Raw genomic sequence first — 22,018 nt, 5'->3', positions numbered from 1 at the left:
CTCAATTTCAAACCTTGTTGTTGCCATCTCTGAACTGGTTGATCTATAAAAATTGAACTAGCTCTGATACTACTTGTTAGGATTTTAACCCGATTAAGTAGTGAACAAGTAAAACCCCTCCAAAGAGGATAAAAAATCACGGGCAAAGATAATTTTACTATAATGGCAAAAGATGGAGATAAAAACTAAACCCCGAAAACCCGAAAAACAAAGAACCCACAAAACGTAAACACAAAATTCTCTAAATGTGTTATGAGTTCTAATCTCTAATGGGTGTATATTCTAAGGTTGTAAAAGAGCCTATTTATAGGCTAAATTCATAGATCAAATAATAATAAAATAATCTAAACTAATCAGTGTTTGATTGAAGCAAGTAAACAGAGTTTAACTGAAAGACTATTTTTCAAATTTGACTGAAAATAGGAGTCATATTTTAACACTTAGTTATCGTAAAGTGTTTGTATATATAGGGTATTGTTTATTTTAATAAACTTGGTTATTATAAATTTATTGATGATGATATATTTGAATGCTTATATTAATTTTTTCAAGTAAAAATTGATGAAACATTTAAAATTTTTCATAATGTGTTCCTCTACCCAAGACAATTGATTTGTGGCTAAGTTATATTTAAGAAATTAAATTATTAAATAATACATATCATATAATTTTAATCTGAATGTGAAATAAAAACATTTTATTGCCTTCCGAATAATTACACATAAAAATAGAATCAATTTTACTCTAACCTCCAAATTTAGCTGGAACCAATATAATTTTACAATTAAAAGAAAATGTTTTGAAACAGTCAAAGCCGCCATAATTGTCCAGGACTCGAAAAATCTGAGTGATAAAGAGAAAAGGCAGACCCATTAGACAGTAATTGGCGAGCGTCAGTACAAAAAGAAGGGGTTTCTTGTAACACCATGTCAGCAACACTTGATGTCACAGCTTACCTATCAATCCAGATCGTAATATTCAAAGTGAACCGATCCTCTCTGTGAGTTCTGTCAGCTTTCAGTTTGGGTTTTCCTCCCCAACAAAAACAATGCTTTCTTACATGAATCATCACCGGACCCACATCGGAGAACAATGTAATACATTAACTGATGCCCCCAAGTTTCACACAAAAGAGGCATTCGGTATTATAAAAATAATTGTATTATTTTCATAGGGTGCTGACAGCTTTGTGGGCGACGTTCAAACAGATTCCGATATTTTGATTCATTTGAGGTAACCTAAAATTCCTTCTGCTTATTTTTGTTCCATTACTTTGTTATATGTCCCGATTTCAAAATCACTTCCAACAGTACTTCTGACTATTAGAATTTCGTATGTCACTACGTCATTTCCATGCATGCTTAATTCCAAGTTGCTAGGGGAACTATCTCCTACTTAAGTCGGCGATATCCAGCTGCATTGTGTTGTGGTCTATGAACTGTTTTCGTCCACCATTAGTGTCACTCTCTTTGAACCAATTTATATAAACAACTTTCTCGTTGCTTGTCCTACCATTGGTGATTAATCTGTTGCACTAGGCAAACAGGACCAGCCTGCAAGTTAATTAAGTAGCAATGGTATATTTTCTGATATTCTTGGCATAATTTGCTCACTCATTTTCCGGTGAAGGGAATAAAATATTTTCATGCTTTTGTTGTAGGAGAAACTCGAGCTTGTTGATGGTAAGGTGAATTGGAAAGGGGAAACAGCTGTGAAGCATAAGCATGGAGGACTGAGAGCTGCTTTGTTCATTCTAGGTAAGTGAAGGCTTTACCATACATCCTTTGTATTGCAGAATGGAGAATAATTTTTTGGTTATAAACTCACATGTATAGGACTTCTTGTTTTTCTGCAGTGGCGTTTGTATTTGAGAACTTGGCAAATCTTCATTTGGCCGTCAACCTGACGACTTACTTCAATGGGATTTTGCACTTCCAAGTATCTGATGCAGCTAATGCTCTAACCAACTTCATGGGGACTGGTTATATCCTTTCCATTATCTTTGCTGTCTTCGCAGACACTTATATTGGCAGATTTAAAAGTATTCTCATTTCTGGATCCATTGAGTTCCTGGTAGGCTATTGCTAGAGCTAGATTTCATGGTTCTTAATTTCACGGCAGACTAGAAACTTCATAAAGCAACTGACAAACTTGTTGGTTTCATGATGTGTTTATTTTTGAATAATCCTTATATCTAGGGACTAGCATTGCTCTCAGCGCAAGCTCACTATTCGAGCCTCAGGCCACCGCCTTGTAACGTCTTCGATCCGACTTCTCGTTGCGAGAAACTTGAAAGTAGTGATACTGTGTTCCTCTACGTTGCTCTATACTTGGTTGCTGCGGGAATGGCGGGGATTAAAGCCTCGATACCATCCCATGGAGCTGATCAATTCGATGAGAAAGACCCTCGAGAAGCTAAGACAATGTCCAGTTTCTTCAACGGTTTATTGTTCGCCTTGTGCATTGGTGGTGCAGTTAGTTTAACGCTCTATGTCTGGCTTGATGATCATAAAGGATGGGATGTTGGATTCGGAGTCTCTGCCATCGCCATGTTCTTGGCTCTCATCGTTGTTGTATTGGGATGGCCATTGTATAGGATACATGTAGTTCAAGGAAGTAGTGTCCTTCTGGAACTCATTCAGGTTTGCTTGCATGAAACTCCATCAATTAATTCTCATTCATATATAGTTCATCTCCCGATAGACAGAACTTTACTTGCTTTTGGTTTGCTTGAAGGTTTTTGTTGCAGCTTTCCGCAATAGAAATCTTAAACTCCCTGAGAACCCTCTGGAGCTTTATGAGATTGACAAAGACAAGGAAGCTGCTTTGGAAGATGATTTCCTGCCTCACAGAGACGTTTACAGGTTCCTGGATAAAGCAGCCATTAAAACAGCATCTGAGAAACCAAATCCATGGAAGCTCTGCAGGTAACCCAAGTAGAAAATGCAAAGATCTTACTTGGAATGACCCCAGTTTTCGCTTGTACCATAATCATGACCCTTTGCTTAGCTCAACTCCAAACCTTTTCAGTCCAACAAGGCCTTACGATGGATACAACAATCGTTGGCTCTTTCCACATTCCACCTGCTTCTCTACCAATCATTCCTGTTATTTTCTTGATCTTCATAATCCCCTTCTATGACCAAATTGTTGTTCCCCTTCTCCGTAAAGTCACTGGCCATGTCACCGGGATCACTCACCTTCAACGTATAGGAGTTGGCCTCATCCTCTCCTCCATATCTATGGCTACCGCTGCAATCATGGAAGTGAAGCGCAAATCCGTGGCTCGAGACCACAATATGCTGGATGCTTTACCAGTGCTGCAACCATTGCCTATCAGTGTCTTCTGGCTCTCATTCCAGTACTTCATTTTTGGAATTGCAGACATGTTTACCTATGTGGGTCTTCTTGAATTTTTCTATTCTGAAGCTCTTCTAGGACTTAAAACCGTATCCACTTGCTTCTTGTGGACTTCCATGGCACTTGGCTACTACCTCAGTACCATTCTGGTTCAGATAGTGAATCGTGCAACGAAACATATTACAAACAGTGGGGGTTGGTTAGCTGGCAACAATATTAACAAGAATCATCTCAATCTCTTCTACTTGTTACTTGCTTTGCTGAGTTCGGTCAATTTCTGTGTGTATTTGTTTGTTTCGTGGCGTTATAAGTACAAGTCTAAGAACTAAGATGGACCCAAGACAGAAGCCAACTAGACCTTCATTTTTGTTGGTGCAAAGAGACAACAACAGACTATTTTCAATCTTGCTTGTATAGCAAGCCTCGAGCCTTGCTGAAGAAACAAACTCAGAAGCAAGAACAGAAACACATGCGAATGGAAAACAAAAGAAATTGAGAGAGAGTATTTTGAATGAAAAGAGCTGATATTTTCATTAACTAATCCAGAAGGCATAATGCCATTACATATAATAGATAACAACAACAAAATGAACAAGTCTTTACCTAATGACATACCTAACACCACTAAATTTACATTGGAAATTGTTAATCAGCTTGCTTAAGTTTCTTTGCTGATTTTTCAGTCAATCAATCAACAAAAAAACATCATAAGGTTTACCAACTTAGTTCAACATGAACTAGATTACAAAATAATAATTAAAAATACAATCAAAACATAACAAGTAGTTAGGCAACTTCAAGCTCCAGTTTCTGCACTTCATAGCTCAACTGCTTGCTGCCACTTCTCCTTGCATGGCCACCTTTGCATGTCTTGCATGGGAACTAAATTCAACACTCCTCCTTAGTTTCCATGCTAGTGACACCTAATTGCCTTCTTAATTTAACAAATTTAGACACATTGAGTGCCTTTGTAAAGATATCAGCAATTTGCTCTTCTGAATTGCAATGAACCAGCTCGATTTCATGAGCTTGCTCCATCTCCCTTATGACATGTAGCTTGATGTTGAAGTTCTTTGTTCTACCATGAAAGATAGGATTCTTTGCAATTGCAACAGCAGATTTGTTGTCACAGTAAATCTCTGTTGCCTGTCCTTGATTTTGATTTAAATCAGCTAGGATTTTTCTAAGCCATATGGCTTGATTTACAGCAAATGCAGCAGCAACATATTCAGCTTCTGCTATTGACTGTGCTACCAGACTTTGCTTTTTAGAACTCCAGCAAAACATGCCTGAGCCAAGACTAAAGGCATATCCAGATGTGCTTCTCATGTCATCACAAGATCCAGCCCAGTCACTATCAACATAGCCTATCAGCTTCATGTTTTCAGCCCTTTTGAACAATACACCATGATCAATGGTGCCTTTGATGTATCTAAGCACTCTTTTAGCTGCTTGAAAGTGCTGATCATTGCAGCAATTCATGTATCTAGATAGCACACTAACAGCAAACATGATATCGGGTCTTGTTGCAGTCAAATACAACAGACTACCAATGAGACTTTTGTACATAGTCTCGTAAATTGGTTCACCACTCCCTTGCCTCGAAAGCTTCACTCCAACAGCCATTGGTGTGCTTGTTGGCTTGCAGTTCTTCATAGAGAACTTATCCAGGATCTTCATAGTAAAAGAACTCTGACTAAGAAATATTCCCTTTGCTGTTTGCTTCACTTCCTTTCCAAGGAAGTAGTTCATTCTGCCTAAATCAGACATTTCAAACATTTCCATCATTTTTCTTTTGAAATCTTCCAGCATTCTTCTATCTCCTCCAGTCACCAATAAATCATCAACATAGAGTGACAGGATAAGCTGAGTTTCAGCTTGGTTCTTCTTCACATGCAGTGTTGGTTTACTGAGACTTCTCTCGAATTCCAAACTGAGCAAGTAAGAATCAATTCGAGCATACCAGGCTCGAGGAGCCTGTTTCAGGCCATACAAAGCCTTTTTCAGTCTGTACACCTTGTGTTCTTTGCCAGTGACCACAAATCCTTGAGGCTGTTCGATATAGATCTCTTCTTCCAGGAAACCATTGAGAAATGCAGACTTAACATCAAGCTGATGGATGGTCCACTGATGTTGAGCAGCCAAGGCAACTATCATTCTAACTGTGTCAAGCCTGGCTACTGGTGCAAATGTCTCCAGATAGTCCAGACCATACCTTTGGCTAAAACCTTTGACAACAAGCCTGGCTTTTAGCTTGTTCAGACTACCATCTGCATTCTATTTTGCTCGATAGACCCATTTTACTCCAATGGTCTTCTTTCCAGTAGGTTTATCAACTAGCTCCCATGTCTGGTTCTTCTCAATCATGTTGATTTCATCGACCATAGCTAGTTTCCAGCCTTCATCTGCCTCAGCCTCTTCAAAACTGCTAGGTTCTGCTATTGCAACCTGTGCCCTTTCATAAATATCATCTAGGGGCCTTGTGCCTCTCACAGGCACATCATCAACATCCATTTCAGGTCCTAGCTGCTCAAGTTCAGCTTGATTAGGCACCAGGTCTTCTGAAGCAGCTTCTGGTTCATTCTTTTCCCAATTCCAGCAAGCCTTCTCATCGAAGATGACATCTCTGCTCACTTGAACTATGTTTGTCAAAGGATCCAGCACCCTGTAGCCCTTCTTAACTGAGCTATAGCCTACTAGAACACCTGGTTGAGCCCTTTCAGAGAGCTTGTCTCTCTTTGCTGCTGGTATTTGTGTATAACACAGGCAACCAAACACCTTCAGATGTGCCAAGGAAGGCTTGAAATCGGACCAAGCCTCGAAAGGTGTTTTGGATGCAAGAGCTTTGGTAGGAAGCCTATTTTGAAGGTAGACAGCAGTGTTTACTGCCTCAGCCCACATGGTCTTGGGCAGTTTCTTCTCAAACAGCAGGCACCTGGCCATATCCATCAAGCTTCTGTTCTTTCTTTCTGATACCCCATTCTGTTGAGGTGTGTAGACATTTGTAAGCTGGTGTTTGATACCAGCATCATTGCAAATGGCTTGAAATTGAGCTGAAGTGTACTCAGTGCCATTGTCTGACCTTATCGATTTCAGCTTGCAACCTGTTTCTGTCTCTACAGCAGTTTTAAACTTCACAAACACTTGAGCTACCTCAGACTTGTGTTTTAAGAAGAAAATCCAGCAAAACCTTGTAAAATCATCAATGAAGAGGATGAAATACCTATTTTTGCTGAGTGATTCAGTCCTCATCGGGCCACATACATCAGAGTGCACCAGCTGCAGTTTTTCAGTAGCTCTCCAAGCTGAATTTGTAGGAAATGGCAGTCTTGCCTGTTTCCCCATCTGGCAAACTTCACACACATCATCATGCTCCACTGAGCTAGTAAAGTTCTCTGCCAAGCCTTCTTTGGCCATTCGAGCCAATGATCTGAAGTTGGCATGCCCAAGCCTTTGATGCCAAAGCTTGGAATCATCAACAGAGGTTGTATATGCAGACTTTGAGTCATTTGGCCAGTGTACCTCAAAGCATTTGTCAGTCATTGTGACTGTCATAAGGCTTGATCCACTTGGATCAGCAATGTAGCACTGTTTTGTTCTTGAACACAACAGAATAACCTTTCTCGAGCAATTGAGCTATGCTGAGAAGGTTTCTGTCAATTTCTGGCACTCTTTCTCAAGCAATTGAGCTATGCTGAGAAGGTTTCTGTCGATTTCTGGCACTAACAGCACATTTGGAATGATCTTATTGCCTGTGGGGGTACATATCAGCACCTCTCCTCTTCCTTCAGCCCTTATGAATTGACCATTTCCAACCTTGACCTTGGTTTTGCAACTTCTATCCAAGGTTTTAAATAAGGAGGCATCTGGTGACATGTGGTTAGTGCAACCACTGTCCAATAACCAGCCTTTTGAGCATTTCTTCTCAGCAGCTAAGCAAGAAACAGCAAAGACCTGCTCTTCTTGATCACTACTGTCCTCAGCTACTCGAGCTTCAACCTTTGGTTGTTGAAATTGACTCTGCCTTGAATTGGTTCTATTTTTGCAAACCCTTTCAACATGGCCTTTCTTCTTGCAGTGTTGGCATACTGCATCTGGCCTGAACCAGCATCTGTCTTCTGGATGACCTGGCCTCTTGCAATGTCTGCAGGGCTGGTCATTGCTCCTTGCAGTATCAGGCTTAAGCCTGCTTTTCGAAGGCTTTTTACCTCTTCGAGCATTGATGCTCGAGGCTTCTCTGGCCTTGGCATTGAATGCACCTTCCTGGTGGTCTTCAGCTCTGCTAGCTCTCCTTTGTTCCTGAGCATAGAAAGTGTTGATTAGCTCAGTCAAAGAGATGGTAGCAAGGTCTCTTGAGTCCTCAAGAGAGGATATCTTGGCCTCATATCTCTCAGGCAAAGTGGAGAGAACTTTCTCTACTATCCTTTCCTCATCAAAGTGCTCACCAAGGAGCCTTATACTGTTAACCACTGCCATGATTCTATCTCCATACTGCTTCACTGTTTCTTATTCCTTCATCTCCAGGTTCTCAAAATCCCTTCTCAAATTCAGTAGCTACTGTTGCCTTGTTCTCTCAATGCCTTGAAACTCCTCCTTAAGCTTATCCCATGCCTGTTTTGGAGTCTCACAGGCTATAATTCTGGTGAAGATGACATCTGACACACAATTCTGAATGCAGGACATGGCTTTGTGCCTTTTGGTCCTCTCATCAGCATGTTGCCTAATCTGAGCTACTGTGGGATTGGCCCTCAGTAGTGCTGGCTCAGCATCTGTGTTGACAACTTCCCACAGATCAAAGGCCTGTAGGTAAGTCTTCATCTTGACCAGCCATATGTGGAAGCCTTCTCCATTGAAGACTAGTGGGGCTGCTGGTGAAAAACTTGAGGAAGACATTCAGCTTTCTTAGTTTGATAAAACAAGTCCACTAAGAATGAAGCTCTAGATACCAATTGTTGGTGCAAAGAGACAACAACAGACTGTTTTCAATCTTGCTTGTATAGCAAGCCTCGAGCCTTGCTGAAGAAACAAACTCAGAAGCAAGAACAGAAACACATGCGAATGGAAAACAAAAGAAATTGAGAGAGAGTATTTTGAATGAAAAGAGCTGATATTTTCATTAACTAATCCAGAAGGCATAATGCCATTACATATAATAGATAACAACAACAAAATGAACAAGTCTTTACCTAATGACATACCTAACACCACTAAATTTACATTGGAAATTGTTAATCAGCTTGCTTAAGTTTCTTTGCTGATTTTTCAGTCAATCAATCAACAAAAAAACATCATAAGGTTTACCAACTTAGTTCAACATGAACTAGATTACAAAATAATAATTAAAAATACAATCAAAACATAACAAGTAGTTAGGCAACTTCAAGCTCCAGTTTCTGCACTTCATAGCTCGACTGCTTGCTGCCACTTCTCCTTGCATGGCCACCTTTGCATGTCTTGCATGGGAACTAAATTCAACAATTTTATTCCATTTCAGCTTTATGTTTATGTCAAATTAAGTTGGTGACAAGATGTAGAGATCGAGTTCCAAATGTATTTGTATTTGTATTTTCATATTATATTGTTTGATGATATAAAAGTAAAATCCCAGACGCAATTTGTATTCATTTCTTCTTTCTGGTTTCATCAAATTTAAGGGACATGAAAGATGGCAGAGAAAATCTTGGCATTACTGAACTTTTAAGATCGGCCCCAAGTTTCCCTCACAAGCACCCACCTGTCGAGACATCTCGCCACCGTCTGCCACCTCATCACCATGCATGTCAAGGTGGCCACCAAATATCCCTCCACGTCCCCCCACCTACTTTCTCGATTCCCTTATAACCCCCTAAATTTTCAGAACAATCTTCAAACCATACCCCCTCCACAAATTCTTTTCAATGTCTTCCAGTGACAAGTTCCCGGCTCCGACACCGGCTAAAGGTGCGGAGGCAACGCCACCAGGGCAACCCATGTCGATGGGTCAGCATGTGGTGGACAAGGGAGCATCAATGCTGCAGGCATTGACCCCAGTGAAGCAAATCAGCCAACATGTCTGCACCTTTGCCTTGTATAGCCATGATATGCACCGTCAAATCGAGACTCACCACTATGTTAGCAGGCTCAACCAGGACTTTCTCCAGTGTCCTGTTTATGATTCCGATGACTCCAATGCCCGCCTCATTGGTCAGTTTCCTTTTACGAATATAGTTGACAATCAAACAATATATTGAACAAAGTTTTTGTTTTTGTTTTTGTTTTTCATTTCAATGCAGGAATTGAATATATAATATCCGATAGTTTCTTTGAAGCTCTGCCTCAAGAAGAGCAAAAACTTTGGCATTCCCATGCTTATGAGGTCTCTGTTGTTTTATCCCTTTTCTTCTTAGTGTTTACGTAGTAAATTATAGTACTAATGAAGATGATAAGCGTGGAATTTGTCGCAGATAAAATCAGGGCTCTGGGTTAATCCCAGAACACCAGAAATGATAGGGAAACCTGAACTGGAAAATCTTGCAAAAACCTATGGCAAGTTTTGGTGCACATGGCAGGTTGACAGAGGTATATATATACAAGTCAATTTATAGTACCTACAAATCCTTGCAATGGCCGCCCTTTAGACCCGAGTTTGGTTCGTTATTACCAAAAATTTTGCACACCAACTTTGGGCTCCAACGGTCAACGGTCGACCTGCTCAATTTTTTTTATTTAATATCTAAATAATTATTATTTTGAGAACATTTTTAAATATTTTTATATGAACTTTAGAAATATATATATTCTAGGGGAATGGACTCATTCATAGATGAAAATCATTTTATCGTATTATTAAAAAAATTTTAATTATTAAATAATATTTTAACAATTTTTTATATAATTGATATATAAATTTTGTAATTTTTTACGATTTTAAATTTAGAATCTCAAACTACCCAAACTTATATAACTTTAAAATTAAACCTTTAAAATTAAACTTTGAATTCAAATTTAAACTCAAACTTTTAACTCTAAACTTTAAATTTAAAGTTAAATCTTGAATTCAAACTTAAACTCTAAATTTTAAATCTCGAATTAATTTTAAATCTCGAACTTAAATTTTGAATTTCAAAATTAAAGTATAGGGTTCTAAGTTTTGAGGTTTTGAATTTAAAATTAATAATAAAATAATTATTAAAATTGTGCGTTAATGATTGTTAATTATTTTTAAATTGCGTAATAATAAAAAAATTATTAATTTATGAAAAATATAAAATGCTTACTTTTTTTAGAAAAGTTTTAGAGAAGATATTAGATTTAGAAAAGTTTTAGAGAAGATATTAGATATAGATGAGTGTCTAATAATATTTTATTATTTTTTAAATTTAATGACGTGATAATATTTTATTGGTGTTTATTTTATTGATGCTTAAAAATTATACATTTTAAGATTAACTTAATATAATTTATTTCCATATTTTAGATGTAGATTTTTATAATTGTATTTTCTTCCATTTTTTCCATTTTCCATTCTTATATTAGTTTTATAAAATTGCTATTTTTTTATAATTTTGTTACATATGTACCATAATTTACCAGTATTATTTTATTTTACTTTTATCTAGAATTATTTTTTATATAATATAAATTATATCACATTTACATGATATTATAATTTAAATATTAAAAAAATAGAAGTATAAATTGTATATATTTAAAATTTTAAAATATATATAATTTTAAAATTGTTAAATATTAAATGAATAGGTTTATAAAAATAAAATAATTTTAAAATAAAAATATGAATATATATTAATATTTTTAATTGAAATTATATAGAACGAGGATATGCTGGCAACAATTTTAATATAAACTGAAACACAGTTAGTGGACATTTTTAAAAATTTAAAAAACAAAGAAAAGAAAAGAAAAGAAGAAGAGATAATTGACACTTTTATAAAAAGTAACAATGGACCCAAAATTAATGGATGAAATGAAATCATAGTTTAATCTACTCCATGGATGGGACCAACTCAATCTGATTCAACCCATATTAAAACGATTTGGGTAGTGATGGGTTAATAGGGATGTATTCGAGTAAGTTTTATATTTCGAGTCTATCATATAAACTTTGATTTGATTTTGGTTTGGATGCATAGATGGATTTAATCAAATGTGTATGATATTGATAATATATACAATAACTTGATAAATGCACACTAAATGAGTGATGTTTGGGTGGGGATGAAGGTGACAGACTTCCACTTGGAGCACCAGCATTGATGATGTCACCACAGGGGGTGAACCTGGGGAAAATCGAGCCAGAGCTAGTGAAGAAGAGGGATGACAAATACAGCATCTCAACCGAAGCAATTATGCAGTCAAGGGTGGAAATTGAAGAACCTGAATGGATCAATCCACAGGCTGATTACTGGAAACAGCATGCCAAGGGTTTCGCCATTGACATCGAGAAAACTGAAATGAAGTTGAGAGCTCCCATCCCTTAGAACTTGCCTTTGCCTATAACCACAAAATATTGTGCCTAATCACTGCTAGTCTTGTGTTGCTCTTCAATTGTGTGTGGGGTAGGTTTTTTGCAATAATCTGTAGAAATGATGTGGTACTATCTATCACATTTTTACTTTTAAGTCAAAGTTGTTTTTCTTTAAGCAAATTACAGAAGAGCTTGTAATTTCTCGTAATTTTTTTGGACAGTGAGACAAAAATTTAGTTACGCTTTCAGCTTCTAGCTGTGTTTTTTTAGAAATACTTTTGGCAAAAAAAAAAGAATGCTAGACAAACAAAAAAAATTATTTTCTAAAAGTACTTTTGATAGTTTAATTATATTTTCATCCCTCTAAAAAATATTTTTGATAGTTTAATTATATTTTCATCCCTCTAAAAAATATTTTTGATAGTTTAATTATATTTTCATCTTTCCAACACATGTTATTTTTCATTCTCCGATTAATTACTTAAAAAACATTTAAAATTTATATTTTATATATTAAAATATTAATAAAATATTAATTATTTTTTAAAAATTTATAATTAATTATTTTTATATTCTTAATAAAATATCATAATATTAATTAATTTAAATTTTATTTAAATATATATTTATTACATCAGACATTTTACTTTTAAAAAATATTTTCTGATAATTATATTAAACACTTAAATATTAAAATTTTTTTTTGTAAAATCACTTTTTCAAAACAACACTTTTCAAAAGTAACGCTAAATAAATACTAATTCACCTAAATCAATCCCCAATTTTTTACTTAAAAAGCATACTAGCTCTTTATACGAACAAAATAGAAGTTAATTAAACCTCGTACATGAAACAAAATCGTGCTATTTTAATCTCATAAATAAATTTACATGAAACAAAATCGTGCTATTTTAATCTCATAAATAAAACAAAAACAAGCTTTCTCCTCAATAATCTTAGAAAAGTACAATCAATCGAATGCAGACATAATAATTAAAATATCTTTGCTTGATTTGACTTTCTTTAGCAAAACCGTTTTCTCCAATTCCAATTCATATGGTCCAAATACGTTGTTCTTGTAGTAGTTCCCTTGCTGATTATGATAGCATACTTTTCTTTTATGCAGCTTATGATAGCATACATAATGTACAGTAGAAATTACAAACAAATGGAGTGGAACAAAATGTAGTTCTCAGCCCACAAGGCAGAAGGGGGAACAAATCTTAAAGACATCAAACATTTTCTTTTCTTTTTTTCAAGTATGCTCCTGGTTATACGCTCAATCTTTTAGCCAATAAACTGAATAAATTTTGCAGACTTATAAGCTTTGGAAGATAAAGCACCAGCCATTCATTCATATGCTGTTAGTAGATCGAGATGAACTGCTACGGCTGCTTGGACTAGAATGATCTTTCTTCAGCATTGCCTCCAGATTCTGAAAGCATTTTAGTGGTCTAACCTGTACATTTTGCAAGCAACCAACCTTAGTTAAAAATGCACCAGGATGTTACCTTTTGAAAGGGACTCGGACACTAAACCAAATTAAGAGATGACTAGCCATCCATTCTAGCCAACCAAAAATATGACTGATACTGCTACTTGACAAACATGGCGAAAGGAACCTGTTTGCTAGCCATGAACCAAAATCACGAGGGAGGTCTGGACTAATGGCCTATTTTGCTGGCCAATCAATAACAGGAAATTTGGCAACTCAATATAACACCCTTATTTTCATCACTTCTGACCTTTCACTAGGGATCAGAATGTATTAAGAAGAAGCTGATTGCCTCACAAAATTTCAATAGCTATGTGCCTTTTTGTTTGATACTAAGCTTCAAATATGAGAACCTTCGGTGGAAACATGTGCGTGAGAGAATGACAGGGTCAGGCTTTGGAGAAAGAGAGAGGATACCTTCCAACGCTTTCTATGACTGAAACTGTTGTGAATAGATTCAAGTCTGGTTATAATCTGTCTGAATGTAGGTCGCTTGGCAGGTTTCTCATTCCAACATTCCTCAATTAACCTGGAATTAGAAGGATAATATTAGCATATCTTCTATATATACATATATAATATATATATGTCTGGCCCCTAGATGCATATACCGCCCTGACAGAGAGATGCAATGACTAATATGCTACATGCTAATTCATAGAATTAAAATTTCTTCAAAAGATTACCAGATGCCTTGCAGAAGAGAATACGGGATTATTAATTCATTTTAGACGTATACATGCATGTTGGTATGCCTCTGGTGCCATGAGTGCATATCCTGAACTCAGACTTAAGAATTAAGCTTGATGACAAACTAAAAGAAGGAAGCAAAATTACTATAATTATTATTGAAGCCAAAATGTAGTACTCACTCTTTGAGCCCATGGGCATAATGCTTAGCTGGAGCTTTGAAAGGTGGACGCTCCCTTGCTGCATATACCTTAGGAACTTCATTGTCTTGCTTAGCAGAAAATGGTGGGTAGCCTTCAATCATCTACGGAATAGCACAATAAAATCACTTATTAAGGCTGTTGCAATCATTAGACTTGGTATAGAACAAAAAGAAGAATAAAAAGAAAAATTAAATTAAAAACAGCACAACAGGCATCACAATAAAGGGGATCGAGCAGGGAAGAAAAGCAGAAACCCTATTGTGCCTTCCATCGTCTTATGGGGAGAAGTGGAAATAGAAACAAACTTTTAATGCCCGGCTAATCATTTACAAATGTCAAACCCTAATGTATATAATATTTAATTTAGAGGAGAAAGAAAAAGACAATTGTCCGGCTTCATATTTTTCAGGTAAGGTAGAGCAATGAGAAGCCCCAGCTACTCAGAAAAGCTAGACTCGTAATTGACATTTTAAATAATGTTAAAATATTCAGGTTATACATTCCCGCATGCACACACAGACACACACACACACATATATATATGCCGAAATATTTGCTATCATTCAAGATTTCCTACAATGTCTCAACTACCACTCATTGAATGAGTACAAACAACTTGCAAAATTATAATATTTCTTAACCATGGTTTAAGAACTGTAAAAACTGGTAAAATTATTACAATATCTGTTTTTCCCCTCCTAAAAACCGTGTAAAACAAATCTCTATTTCATAAATATTCTTCTCAATAATCATCAAGGCATTTGACTATGAATCACGCTGATCATATTATCAAAAACCCGAAATAATTTACCTCCTGTAAGATCAGAGCAAATGAAAACACGTCTACTTTGGTATCATAATCATCATTCTTGAACACCTCTGGAGCAATATATCGGCCTGTATCAATAAGATCAAATATGTTTCAGCTTACAGCAAAAAAATAAAGGTAAAAAAAATGACAGCTTGAATTTGTAAAATAGAAAAAATTGAGGATAAACAGAACCAAATAGAAAGAGAACTCACAAGATGTGTCCAGACAAGTTAGAGGTTTATCTTCTTTAACGGTTAGCAGCTTGCTAACTCCAAAATCTGCAACTTTCAGATGTCCCGAATCATCCCTCAAAATGTTTCTGTTATTTCAATTGTAAGCACATAAAAAGTTCTGACCATTTCAGAAAATTCAAGGGGACAAAACGTCTTTACAGTAGCCTAAAGCTAATTTTGTTGGGAAAAGAAAACCCATCTAAACAAGAAAACTTACGAAGGCTCAAGATCACGGTGAATTATTGGTGCCGGTTTGTTCTCATGTAAATAATTCATTCCCCTGCAAAAGATTATAGAAGATAATATTCGATTTCACGAGGAAGAGACTATCAGCCAGCAAAGGAATGTTTCATGCATTAATCAGTTTTATTTCTCAATTAACTCTAAACATAAGCTTTGTAGTGATCATCTCAACTAAAATCATCTAAGACCAGCAAGCACAGTCTTAAGTTTAAAAACTAATTTTTTTCCCTGCACTAAAATGTATAATCATTTTGCAGCTTTTAGATTTCCCTATTCATATTCTTCATAAAGACTGGATATCGTGCAACAGATATACTCGTGCACAATTAGCAGTAACTCAAATGAAATTTGACAAAAAAATTGTCCATTTATGACTAGGAAAATAGCCATTTGTCAACATGTATTCAAGAATAATAATTTCCCGGTACAATAACAAACCTTGCAATATCAAGTGCAAATCTCAGAGCTGTAATTGGTTTCAAGGCTCCTTTTCTCTTCAAGAAGGCTCGTAAATCTCCCTGCAAAACAAACAACAATCAAGACCAATTCTAATGATAATTTTAGATTTAAACCAAATAAGCTAAGAGATAGATTTAAGGTGAATGTCTTAAAATCCTATTATTCATCCACAAACAAAATTAACAAAACAAAGGAAAGATATGACATTATAGTTCCCCATCAATGGCTTAACCAACATTTCATACAAACAAAAACAAATCATGGCACCTCAATTATGCAGCAAAGTTATAACATCAGAAAGCCAAAATGTCAGAGGGAAGTAAATTATTCATACAAAAGAGTCCTTAGATGCTATGGTAGCAAATAAGATGCCGATTAAAACCTTGGGTAAATATTCTGTCACAATCATCATAGGACTACTTTGAGTTACTGCACCAAGAAATTGAACTACATTTGGATGTCGAATTTTCTGAAATAATGCAAGCTCATCTCGAAATGCCCTCCTGAGAAAAACCAAGAATTCATGTATCATAATGTGTGGAAGAAAAGGACCAACGCTTAGTCCAAGAATTCTTATCCCTAAAGGCAGGCATCAGGCTCTAGGATTTGAAGACCCAATAACAGGTTCAGAATCTTGATACCCACAATAACAAAAGAGAAAACATAAAGCAAAATGTGCCAACCCCACTGTTCAGCTCCTCGTCTCACTCATGCTCTCCTACCAGAATATATATAATATATATATACACGCACAAACACAACATAGAAAGACTGGAAGAACATCTTGAGTTATTGAACTTACACTTTATCCTCATCGGTAAAAACTTCATCTCCAACCCTTTTCACGGCAACTTGAGTTCCACGCCATAATGCAATACAGAAGGTTCCCTGCAATTTAGTCATAGAAATGACTTAGCTCAGCAGCAACTAAAGAAAAAATGAAGATGCAATAACACATGGTCATCAGGTCATGAGTTGAATGTACATATATATATTTAACATGAACGAAACAACCTATGTTTTTAGAAGCACTTTGCTCCTAGAAATGCATAACTGCCCTTATGTGTCTCTCTTCGGAACTGCATTGCATAGATAATGAAACTCTTTGCTCTGTGCAACAAAAAGTTTTATATATCTTTTACTGGTCATCTACCAATTCTTTATTGTCAGTTCTAACCTCCCTCCATAACTAGAAAAAACAAAATAACTTACATAGATAAAACCAAGCCACTACTTCAAAAATTACTAGCATTCTCCACAAATGTTGATAAGCATTATTTTAGGCCAGATTTGGATGGATGGTGAAATTGAAAATAATAATTGAAGTTAAATTAGTTCTTGTAGGTGTATAATCTGGGCAATGTCAGAGTCAGAGTGAAACCAGAGGGACATCTATTTAGAGGAAAGGCAGTTGCGAGTGCTGAGGTGAAATTTAGTGAAAGAGAAAATAGTCATTAAAAATACTAATATATTTGTAATAGACTATTTATTTTATAGATATTCCGACACTATTTAAATATAAATTCTTGAAATTTCTATTATCTACTTTTTTTATACAAAGCCTAAAACTATGCATAATCCCTTTCCAACCCTGAGGATAAGCACATTTGAACACACATCCTCCTACACCGGCAACAATACCGATGCCAACTGAGCTAAGACTTGGTCAGCATTTCTATTATCTACTTATGTATTCACTTATAACATAAATTAATTTATCATTTTAAATGAAAAAAATAATTAAAAACCTTTAAATGAAACAAAATAGAAAATTCGAAATAGCCAAGTGTTGAAAATTTAAAGAACGAAAGCAAGGGTGAAAATGGCAAGGGGAGTGCGATTGGAGGGAATTCTCCACCAGACCCAAAAGGGTCCACTGTCCAGTGAAATTGCAGTATGTTAGAATGGTCTCCACCGTGCTGCCCTTGTAATCAGAACAACAATTCGGGGCGATGGAAGATCAATTACGCCGTACCGGGCGCCAAGTTAAACGTACACTGAGAAACAGATCCAAACCAAAATTGTTCTTCTTATGAATGCAAATGTAACCACTATTAGCAAGTCCCCAGGTCTTGATGAATTTCCCAATAAAAGTCGTCCTTTACATAACTATGATTTAAACAATTATGAAACCATGATCAGCAACATATAATAAAATAAGAGATTACCTTTGTAATGTTGACGCTGTTAGTAAAATCAAGTTCTTTTGGATCAATCTCATATTCTGGAACTTCACGCGCGTGATTTACATGCATTGGAGCCATCTAAGACCAAAATTCAACAAGCAACATAAATAGAAAAATCAGCGAAGGAAAAAGATTTCCAAATAGAAAATTCAAAAGGAACTTACAAAAGGCTTAGCTCCATGTTTCTCCAGAAGCTTAATCACATCATGATTCTTATAATATACAGCATCTGCCAAAGGCTATTTAACCAAAACTATATATATTAGAGAGAAAAAAATATAAAAAGAGCAAAACAGGAGGCAATTTTGGTTTTTTGCTTACAGTGCTTCCCCATCGATCTGTAGATTCGACGTCAGCGCCGCGCTGAAGGAGCAAGGAAACGACATCGGTCTGTCCTTGACAAGCTGCAATATGGAGAGCCGTCCGATCATCGATGTCGCGGAAATTAACATTGATCCCCGAGTCCAAGAGCTCGCGAATGCCGTCCAAATCACCTTCGTTGGCCAAGTACATCAACCTAAGTCCTTCATCTATCTCCTCTCCTTCCTCGTTCTCTTTCCCATCGGCTTCGCCTCTGTCTCTCTCCGGCGCCATCGACGATTGCTTCCCTAATGTAAACCTCACCGCCGCTTTGTTTTCCATCACTTAAAAAGAACAAGAGAATCAAAGAAAAGATAGCTACTTCTCTTCGTAAATCCAAAATAAAGTATGATCTTCAATTTGATTAACGCTTAATTAGAGAAGAATTAAACAGAACTGGGACCTGACGTGTAGATTTTTACAATGAAAGTAGATTGAGAGATTTTGGGGAGGTTTTATAAAGAGAGTTCAAACCAAAAAAAAAGGAAAAGAAATGAAAGCTGGAAAGAAGTCGCTGAAGTTTCAGTATTGGTTAAGGTAACGTATTTTCCTAAGGGGCTGTGGTATCCACGCGCTGTAGATGCGTGAGAGTAATTTTGGCGACGTAGCGGTGGATAGGAGATAGTTGACGAACTTATGACGGGAAGTTAACGCGCTCCGTTAAGCGGAACAATAACAAAACGAAATGGGAAAACGACGACTTTATACTTTATTAGATATTTGCGGAAAGGGGTAAAGATTCACCGCTAATACATGATCAGACAGTTTTAGTGCAGATAGCCGTGTGGAGAGGGACCACATATTTTAACAAAAAAATAATTGCACCTGTACATCTCACATCAAATGTCTCAATTGAATTTTTAAATGAATATTATTTCAATCAAATTTTGGTTTTTTTACCTAACTGACCCAAAATAATTAATTTATTTATGAAAATAATCTAAATCTAAAATTATATGAGTAAATGATGCATTTTTCATCGTGATCATCGATGTACTGGATTAGCTAATCATCGATTTTTTTTAAAAATATTTTTTTAAATGTTGTTATTATGTCATGTGACACTAATACATATTTTTTAAATATTTGTCAAAAATATTGGTATTTAAATAGAAAAAAATTATTTTTAATTGGACACCTATTAAATTTCTAAAAAAATATATTTTTAGGTGTCATCATCATGTTAGACGACACCAGTGATTTTTTTTAAAAAAACATTATAGAAAAAGTAGTTTAAAGTTTTGGTTATTGTTTTAGAATATTTAGAGCCGGCTACTAGGAGATCAGAACTGTAGAAGTCAACGAGAAAGAGAAAATCTCTTCTTTGGTGTCAAAATTAACATGAAAGGCCATCATAATTGGAGACATCAGTGGTTATTAAATACGAAGACTAAGATTTTCAATTGAGGAAAAAAAAGAAAAATAAAAAAAAAAACAAAAAAGACAACTTAGTACATAAAAAAAAAGAGACTCTTGAATGGGAAAAAAAATTAGAGAATCAAATATGGGAAAAAAAATATAATAATATATATTGAAAATAGAGATATAAAAGGGAATTTAATATTTTATGGAAAATACCCATCTCTACTTTTCATATATGTTATTCTCTTTCATTTCTCATATTTAATTATTTTTATTTTTCATATATGTTATTCTTTTTATTTTCCCATATTTGATTTTCTCTTTGGTATCTCTATTTTGCATATTTGTTATTCTCTTTTCTTTTCATATTTGATTCTCTATTTTTCATATATATATATATATTAGTATATTTCTTTTGTCATAATTCTTGTTTTCTATAAAATATTCAATTCCTTTTTATATATTTATTTTACATATTTGTTATTCTCTTTTTTTTTCATATTTGTCTTTCTCTTTCTCATTCCTTTATATTTCTCTCATATCTCTTTATTTCTCACTCTCATCCCATCTAAGATTATTTTTTTTAAATAATATTTCATCCACTAATGGTGGCGTAGACAAGTCAAAAAAACAAAAACTGCCTATGAAGCAAGCATCGGTCACAGGCTTCTCCTTTTTCTTTTTTTTTCTATTTCAATTGTTTCTTTTCAACTTTTTTTTCCATTTCACTTTTTTTTTTAATTCCCACCGATGCTTCCTGACAAACTAACGGTACCTATTAAAAAATATTTTTTTCTCTCCTTAAATACTCGTATTTTTTCAGATATTTTAAAAAATATACATTTGTGTCGCCTAACATAATGGCGGCATCCAAAAAAATTTTTTTTAAAAAAAGTGTAGCCCGCCGACCACTGTAAAAAACGAATCATTTAGGTACACAAAATTTTAACTTAAATAGTAAATAATTAATTTCTTTTAAGTTAATTGCCTAAAAAGCCTCATATTTTTCATTAGTCTACTGTGAGCTTTGGTTTTAAATGTTTATTTGTATTTCATTTTATTCTTTTTTCACACACGTATGAATTAAGAAACAGACGATATTTTAAGAATTCGATTGTACTGTTATAAATTTTAAGGACTTGTTTAAAATTTGGCTCATAATTTGAATACATCTAGTATAGTTAATCCAAAAAAGTTAATTGAACTACGTGGAACACTTATTTTGGTGATCTAAATTAGGTTTGATCGGAGTATACGGGACAATTGGTATGTGCTTAAACTATTCAGTTTAGCCGACGTTTGAAAGAGCCATCATCAAAAATGCAGATAAGGCAGAATTTAATGATGTTGGGAACAAATACAAATGGGTGGATATTGTATTTGTGTATATATATAATGCTTGGATCCGCAACGTGGAAATACATTTTTGTAAGGCAGAGTGGTATACTGTGAATTTTGGATGGTGTTCTGAATAAGTACTAACTACGTGTTATACCTTATGTAGTGGATTTTGTGAATTTTATAGTGTATCTTATGAATATGATCGTATATTTATAGAGAGCTGAACATATTTTTTTTAATGGAATTAATTATATTGTAAACTTAGGTTAGTTCACAAATTTTAACTTGGAGAACTTTGAAAAGGGATAATTCCGAGAGACATATTGAGATTCAAAGTAATTGATTATTAGTCGCTCTAACATGTCTCATCCTAGGACATCAAGTCACGTTACCGTCACTACCAAGAGTATCAAATCAAACTTCCACGTCAGCGATCTTAGGACACGTACCTAAGTTTGTTCCTCACTATAAAAAGGTCATGCAAACAAATTACGTGCGACACTTCTTAATCTCCAATTTTTTTCCCGAAAATAGAAATCTCTTCTAAACCTTCATCCTTCTCTCCTTTATTCTGCCTTCAACTTTTTATCTTGTTCACGTCACGAGTTAACAATTGGTGTGCTAAGCGTAGACTGATACGATGCATTTAGGTAGTAGTGATCCTCCTATCACTAAGTTTGATCATACTAATGATCAAGTTGCAAACCCCATTGGTCATAATGCTGGAGCAAATATGGAGCAGACAAGGAAATCAAACCAACACCCATTGCATTCTGGTCAGCAATATCCCCCACAAAACCAAAACCAA

General features: G+C 35.2%; 2 protein-coding genes and 1 pseudogene across 2 annotated transcripts; 2 read left to right on the top strand and 1 right to left on the bottom strand.

Annotated features, from left to right (window-relative positions):
- The first annotated feature begins 1,406 nt into the window (after nt 1-1,406).
- Nucleotides 1,407-4,418, top strand: LOC107962159 (protein NRT1/ PTR FAMILY 4.5-like; annotated as a pseudogene).
- A 4,792-nt stretch (nt 4,419-9,210) lies between these two features.
- On the top strand, nt 9,211-12,075 carry LOC107962160 (oil body-associated protein 2B). The gene is made up of 4 exons (XM_016898422.2): nt 9,211-9,543; nt 9,633-9,715; nt 9,804-9,918; nt 11,584-12,075. The coding sequence occupies exons 1-4, from the start codon at nt 9,258-9,260 to the stop codon at nt 11,838-11,840; spliced, it is 741 nt and encodes a 246-aa protein (XP_016753911.2). The 5' UTR covers nt 9,211-9,257; the 3' UTR covers nt 11,841-12,075.
- Nucleotides 12,076-12,817: 742 nt separating this feature from the next.
- LOC107962161 (integrin-linked protein kinase 1) lies at nt 12,818-19,018 on the bottom strand. The gene is made up of 12 exons (XM_016898423.2): nt 18,469-19,018; nt 18,312-18,386; nt 18,130-18,225; nt 16,764-16,849; nt 16,344-16,464; nt 15,941-16,020; nt 15,477-15,539; nt 15,239-15,345; nt 15,027-15,112; nt 14,195-14,316; nt 13,740-13,851; nt 12,818-13,286 (listed from the first exon to the last, which is right to left on the bottom strand). Exons 1-12 carry the CDS (start codon nt 18,787-18,789, stop codon nt 13,182-13,184), a joined length of 1,374 nt encoding a protein of 457 aa, XP_016753912.1. The 5' UTR covers nt 18,790-19,018; the 3' UTR covers nt 12,818-13,181.
- Between the last annotated feature and the right edge of the window lie 3,000 nt (nt 19,019-22,018).

The sequence above is a fragment of the Gossypium hirsutum genome, chromosome A06, assembly GCF_007990345.1.
Source record: "Gossypium hirsutum isolate 1008001.06 chromosome A06, Gossypium_hirsutum_v2.1, whole genome shotgun sequence".
Taxonomy (NCBI): Eukaryota; Viridiplantae; Streptophyta; class Magnoliopsida; order Malvales; family Malvaceae; genus Gossypium; species Gossypium hirsutum.
Note: the sequence above shows the minus strand (reverse complement) of the source record. Positions and strands in the feature narration are given on the sequence as shown.